The sequence below is a fragment of the Apteryx rowi genome, unplaced genomic scaffold (genome assembly GCF_003343035.1).
Source record: "Apteryx rowi isolate R43461 unplaced genomic scaffold, aptRow1 scaffold_32, whole genome shotgun sequence".
In the NCBI taxonomy this organism is placed as follows: Eukaryota; Metazoa; Chordata; class Aves; order Apterygiformes; family Apterygidae; genus Apteryx; species Apteryx rowi.
In genome coordinates, this window is record NW_020449641.1 from 2,061,852 (window position 1) to 2,069,264 (window position 7,413).

The 7,413-nt window shown below is 37.5% G+C and overlaps 1 protein-coding gene across 3 annotated transcripts in view; it reads right to left on the bottom strand.

The window, feature by feature from the left end:
• Positions 1-721: 721 nt before the first annotated feature.
• The window catches only part of FYTTD1 (forty-two-three domain containing 1), a 15,659-nt gene continuing 8,967 nt past the window's right edge, over positions 722-7,413 (bottom strand). For all 3 annotated transcript variants that reach the window (XM_026070887.1, XM_026070888.1, XM_026070889.1), the window contains 5 exons: positions 6,973-7,069; positions 5,774-5,835; positions 4,837-4,911; positions 4,081-4,207; positions 722-2,911 (listed from right to left, as the gene is read on the bottom strand). In XM_026070887.1, the coding sequence (XP_025926672.1) occupies positions 2,816-2,911; positions 4,081-4,207; positions 4,837-4,911; positions 5,774-5,835; positions 6,973-7,069 (457 nt within the window). In that variant the 3' untranslated portion in view covers positions 722-2,815. The remainder of the gene's footprint in view (positions 2,912-4,080; positions 4,208-4,836; positions 4,912-5,773; positions 5,836-6,972; positions 7,070-7,413) is intronic.

Sequence of the window (7,413 nt, forward strand, 5' to 3'; positions counted from 1 at the left end):
TTACCCCACCTGGGTGGGATGCCACCACATGAGCACTTCCACAGACTTAAGCTTTCTAGCACCGGGAGAGCGCTCGAGTCACCAATCCTTAAAAGATCCTACAGTTTGAAATGTCTGAATACGTTTGTCTTACTTCCAGGAAGCACAGRGCTGCTGCTTTAAACAAACCAAAAAACAAAAAAAACCCTGTTGCATGTCTGCACACTGTCTGAAGCTGGCAACCACACAGATTTTAGCTGGTAATGAAAAAATAAGGACTTCAGAGCGTCATGTGCCARGACAGAAACTCGCCATACTCAACATCTTATAGGCAATATTTCTCCCCCACATACAATTAATAGCAGCACTTCCACTGCTTATATACATACAGCTCCTGCCAGCATCTCTTTGCCAGGGTCCTTACTTGAAAACACAACCACAGTAGTTTATCAGGGTGTTCGCACTGATCCTGTAATAAAATGCTTGGATTACAGTGACTTCCTATTTGCAAGGCATGTCACAGCAATATGAAAACCAGTATATGATCGGACACATTAAGGTATCTGGTACTATAATCGGACCAAACCACTAAGTCAGACAGCGCTACTAAAAGCATCAGTTATTAATGTATTTTTCAAATGCAAGTGAGCTTATACAGTACCAGTGCAATAAGTGCTCATTTTTCAGAATACTAAGCTGGAAATGAGTGCAAGCTCTCTTTAAATTAGACTAATTTTCGGTATATTCTTCAGACATTTAATAATGATTGAATCATTAACAACCCCTTGAAGTATATCAGAACATTTATATAACCAATATATTGCCCAAGTGGTTATAACAGGAACAAGAAAGTATGAAACCTGTAATGTTTTATTAAAAAAAAAAAATTAACAGCTTCAGAATAGATCAAATGTAATAACTTCTCCAAAAAATACCAAAAGGTACAGTGTAAAGCATCTTCTCATTAAATACAAACTAGCATTTCTTGATGCATTGCATCAATGTTTTGCATCTATGTTGATGCAAAAGAATTTTTTTTGTTGCATCCTGGCACATGGAAAACGTATACACTGAAACAGGATGACTAACACCACATTATCTACTCAAATTCTAACAGTGGGATATTTTTTCCAAAAAAAGTCCTATTAGTAATTAAGAAAAAAACCTTAACACCATTACTTTTAGTTTGTTTTTGCTAAGGTATATTTTTCAACATTAAAAATAAGGTTTTAAGTACTATATAGTGTCAAGGATGCATTCTGACTTTAAAACTGCTATATAACAGAAAGCCCTTCTACTGTCAAATGCTCTTCAACATGTAAGTTCAGGGAAACAGCTAGTCAACTTGGAATTTGAGATAAAAATGCAAGGAAACCATCTTTGTAAGAAGTCGAATTTAAATTCTTCAAGAAAAATAAGAGTAATTGAAACCACTTTACACACCATAAACATTTGTGGAYGCAGCCAGCCAACCATTCTTTTACCTGGCTGTACCTAAACACTCTTCTACAGCAATGTGATTTAAGTTCTTCACTTCCTGGATTGGAAGCAATTTTGTCAGCAAGTTAATTCTGAACATGTGCCTCATTTTTAGGGATGGTATAAATTCACAATAAGGAGCCCCAGTTGTCACCGTCCTTCAGATTCTGATGCATAAAACCAGGCATTAAGTAAGTAACTCTGTGCACCTACTTAATGCCTTACACATGCTGGCAGACTAAGGGCTTTATTCCAGCAACTCTTCCCCAGCTTCAGCCAACTTCAAGATGTCTGACCACTGTTGATCAGCTTCACATCTTACCTCTCTTTGGTATATACAAACAAGTGCCATTAAATTGCTTGCCTCTGGCCATTTCTGAGGGACAGAGAACACCCTCTGGGGCAAGATGAGAATCCTGTGTCTGGGAAGGTAAGGAACTCTACCATACCACTGACTTTCTTCTGAATTGTTGTATTTATTCCTACAAAATTATTCAAAAAATGTAAAGTTATTGCATTAAGTTTATGGAAAAAAAATTACAAAAAGAAATAGAAAGTAGAAGTTTAAGGAAAAAAAAGGAGACCGACATACTCCATTTGCAGAGGATGCTGATGAACTTCAGCTATTTGTAATATAAACTATGCCCATACTGCCTGTGAAGTATTCCTCCAGYGTGATCTGGACTACGTTTAAGGATAAGAGTAGAATAGTCTCCATCCCAATTACATATTTTGGGTCTCAGCTAACAGCTTTATTTGTGAAAATGAGGATGCAAAATATTTAGTCTCCAAGGAAGGGGGGAAAAAAAAAGAACATCAAAAGCATAAAGAATTACAACCAATGCTCCCATGAAAAATGCCGCTACATCACTACCAGAAGTATTCACAGACTGAGGCTCTGTGCCAAACTGCAGTCCAGAGGGAAGTTTACAGGCAGTCCCTAACATCCTAAAAATGGGATTGTAATGAAAACACTGACAGTCTTTACTATAGCAGGGGATCAAAGAACAGATACTGAGCACTCCTAAACAAAAAACAAACAAAACCCCCCAAACTCTTATCCTCATGTTTGTATTCTGGTTGCAGGATGAACCAAAATCAGTGTTTGTCATCAGCTGGGCAACAAAATCTTTTTCAACCAGATCATGGTGTCACTCCAGCAGATTGGTTTCCCCACTTTTTCACCCCAGGGCATCATGTCTTTTACTGTTCAAAGTAAAAGTATAAAGACAGTTAGCTCTGCCACTATCTTAGCAAGAAGTCTGGAGAATTTCAGTGACGTATGCTGTATTCTTCTGCCCACTTTTATCTCAGTTTCTTAGACAGCTGGGATCAGTACTCAAGTCCATTTGACAGGTTAGCCCACGGTTACAAAACGGCTTCCTTTGTTCTGGGACAGCGCTGTTCTTTGTTCCTTCAGGATCCCAAAACGCTCGTTCAAAGTCATCCCTGTCTGGAAAATAAATTTATTTCACTACACACTTGAAATATGTTAGGTTAAATTAATCACAGTAATGGAGACAGAATAATTCTTTCCTCATTCTGTATCATCACCTGACTTCTTAAGTGCATGTCTAACTAAGATTAAAAAAAACAAAGGCCCTGATTTAATTTGGTGTCATCCTTTCCTACACGATTTAGAAATCAGAATGGAGTACATATCAACAGCTACACTTACTGAAATTCATTAAGAACGTATGGTACAAAGTTAAGACTGAAAGTGAACTCAGAAAACCATAAGAAAGTTAAACTGAGGACAGACTGAAAAAGGGAACTTTCACTAGACTCATTTCCAAGCATGGATTCCATGTAGCTTCAACAAATGCAGGTTTCTRACCACTTTAAACACAGGTTATTTTCCAGTCCATCCAGCTGAGGCAGCAGACTGGCATCTAGTTTGACATTTCAATTAATTTTTTTTTTTTTTTTTTTTACAATGTAATAGTAGACTATTTGCAACATACTATTTGTTTATGGAAGGAATAAATCCTGACTGACTTTCTGACCCCATGTTTTCTACAGAAGGCAGTAAGAAGCTGATTACAAGAACAGCCTGGTCTTGTGGCTGAGTTCTCCAGTGCCTAATTCTGTCACCCTGCCAGAATTTTTTTGGTGAGAGCACTAAGATCCTCTCTCCTGCACCCACTCACCTGTCTTCAGGAAACTCTTGAAAATTTATTCATCTCTCAAACCTTTAAACCATTATATTTGATTTTTTTTTTCCCTAGTTGCATAGCAAAAGTTGCTCTGTTGCAGCTGAAGAGTAACAAAATTCAGATGCCAGTGTTCCATGCAGGTTACATGAGTAAAAGAAGCTCATCCCTGAATTACACACACTTGCTGATTCAAGCAGCAGGAACATCAGAAGGCTTTTACAGATATTCAGCATTTTAAATCCCACTCAGAGCACATGGGCATGCAATACTTAAACCAGAGGAGCAGGAACAGTAAGTGTAGATATTTGCTTGAAGTTACATAACAAGTTAGCAGAAGAAATGCAAGTGGAAACAAGAAGTAGTTACTAGTTCCCTCTTTCTGTCACTAGTAGGAGTGAAGTGCCTGGTTCACCACCTTTATCTATCTTGGAACTACTCCACAGTTGAGGAAGGAATCTGCTTTTACCTGCTTTCCAACACTATTAATATCAAACTGCAAAGGAACCCCTTTGGGAATCTTCTTCTCTTCAGATTGGTCCCTCTTCATCAGAAATGGGGGCACAGGAGTACGAGTTAATCGTAATTTCTGGGAACTATGGAAGAACAACATTAAAACAGACATAGTGAATACAAGTTTTTAAGCAAGAAAGCCTTAGTGCTGACAGAATAACAATTTTGACTGTTAATTAGTCTGTGTTGTAAATACAAAAAAAGTAGATGCAGGTTTCCTACTACTAATTAAAAAAAATGTCTAATCTATAACACCATCATCAAACACAACAGTTCCTTCAACTTCAAAAACAAATAGAGCAATGCTTTCTTTAAAGACAATTCTAAAAATATCTTTATGAATCAGAAAGGCACTATTATCGTCACTCAGCAACTAGATGCTCATTCATTTTCATTCAAGTAGGGGAGGAAAACCACCATAACGTGGCCTGATTTGGAACAGGCAGATAAGGTGAAAAATCTACCAGCCCAACACAATTCAACTTTATGCCACATCAAGCTCCTCATTGGGAGGTCCCTTGTGAAAACGAATTGTGATGTTATTCAAACACAGCTCAGAAACACTCAAAAAGGGGCTAGTTTTAAAAGCTTTCACAAGAAGAACTCACCCTGAAGTCATCTGAAATAATATCTGCAAAGAAATTGCTAAATGGCTCAGGAACAGCGATTTCAGTTATGTTAAGAACATTTTAGAACTACTTTTATTACGCACATTGGATTTATGATTGCTCCTGGGTTGTCAATAGATACAGTCAGAATCCCTCCACTTGTGGTAGAAGTTCGCCATCTAGTTGGAAAACACAGAAATCACTTATCCCAATCAAAATTTCAGTAACACTTTTGCATCTTTAAATGTGTGTCCCAAATATTGGCCAATAAAGAATGTATAAGCTTTCATAATATGGGCCAGTACAAAGACTGCACACAAACAACCTGCATATGATAAGGTATGAGAGACTGGCTATTGACTTCGGTATCCTCTACATTATCTAAGCCTGTTCAGGTAAACCCTAGATCACATGCTGGCAAGATGTACCAATACTGCCGCATTGATCGAAGTGTTTATATTTTTTAAAACGTTCACTTTTGCTTGCCACAGATGCGGCCAAATTGGCCTTCACAGCACATCAAAGGTGACAGACGACAGTTCTGTGGCATATAGCTGCTTACTCAGCCTGTTGTGTTACCAGCAACCGAGTTTGAAAGAGCCCAGCAAGCAGAGAATGATATGAGAAGTGTATCGAGGAAGTATCATATGGCCTGTCTCACATATTTTTGAACTGCTTCATAGGTTCTATACATATATTAGACAGAATAGAAATTACATGAAGAGCTTAGGAGAGCGCCAACATTTGAATTTTTCTCCTAATCCACACAGTATTCACGAGTGGCAGCGACTAGTCTATCTAGCTCGCACCTTCTCCTTCATTCTTGTGAGCATCTTATGCAAACAAACGCATCTTGGTTAACTTAAAAGATGCTTTAGGAAACAACTGGGAAAAACAGGGAGAGGACCACTGCCATTCAGTTCAGATACCTACAGGCAAAAAAAATTCAGTTATCATAGCCAGCAGCAGAAGCTAGATCCAAAACTAAAGCAGTAGTACAAACAAGTAACTAAACGGAAGTTTGTCAAATGAAATACTTACTGACGAGTTCTCTTTACCGTCTGATTATCTAGATCGTCTACTGGCTGCACTTGGGCCTGCACCTGAAAGCACATCAATACAGACACTGGGTCTGAATACTGTTTCAACTCCCATTGCAGCAGTTGGAAATACAGCAGTTCAAAAACAGAAGTTTAGAGATGTTTGTACATTTTGTACAAACTGGGCTGTACTTTCAGAGGGACTTCAAAGATAACTATCCTATTATCTTCATAAGATATCAGAAGGAAGTAATTTTAAGAATACAAAATGATTTAGAAGTAATCATCAATTACAGTAACTTAAGCAATAAAGAGATGAAGGAGAGGGTCCATCTGCAGTCATAGGAAAGAAAAGAGGAAATCAAAGTAGGAATGAAAAAGACCAAACATATATCCCTACAGATAGGCAACAGTAGAGAAGAAATAGAAGAAACAGAAGTGGTCAAAACAGAAAACAACTTAAGGACTGCCTCAGGAAACACACACTTTACCAAGATACACCAAAATCTTACCAGGACAGTAAGAAAAACATGGGCAGTTCCTAATCTGATCAATTTTAACATACAATAATATTCAATATGCCATTAAGTTCTACATCCTTTTTAAAGGAGTTTGGTTTTGTTATTCTCCTTCCTGATYCTGTCTGTAATTCCCAATTCTGCAATCTATGTGGATGGAAGGTGGCAGCTATATACAGTCACAATGATGGCAGATGCAGAATGAGGCACAAATGAAAACCAAGAGAGCACGACTACCATTCAATACATGCTCTCCTATTTACTTCATCTGACTCAAAGGAACTAAAAACATTTACATGCAGATAAGGTGGACATAATCAGAATTCTAAAATATATTTATGTTCCATCCTTCACATGAAAGCAAATTCAGAAAGCAATGTGCAGTCTTCAAGCATTTACTTGTAAGAGGAAAAAGTAATAGCTTGCAACTATTCTCAAACTCTCAGACAAGTTCCATGCCCCTCAGAATAATTCAGTTACACTGGAATAGGAAGCAAGACTAAAGTGTTACAATAACTGAAGAGAACAAGTATATTTCCCCAGAAAAACATATGCCTAATTTACAGGTCACTTGAAGTTTCTCCTCAGATCTGATATTTGAAGTTGTTTCATTAATGGCAGTTGCATTATGTAGGTTAGCTTAGAATCTGTGACACAACTTTGGTTTAAGTAATTTTATTACCTTCAGGCCCCTTCTAAACAGGAAAGTTGCTTGACGAGTGTCTTTCTGTTGATTTAGTTTGTTTCCAATTCTGGCAAAAGTGGATTGTATGTTATTCCTGTAATATTTATAAAATATAGTTATTATAGGCTCCCATAAGTAACATTTAAAAAAAAGACCACTATGAAAGTCAAGAAACTGCCCAACACATCTCTAAGGACATTGCAATGCTACCTCTTTGAGACCAGACATTCCAGTTGCAATAAGCTTCTCATCTACTAGGAACAAAACACATTTAGTCATGACTACAATTCATCTCGAACGGAGAAATCACTTCTGTTACACAGAGATCTAGGATTCCTATGTGTATGTCACAGAACAGTAAAGTCACTAATTCTGCTTTTTTACTTTGCTCAATATCTTCCAGTACTTTAAAGATTGCTAATTGAATGGAAAAAGGGG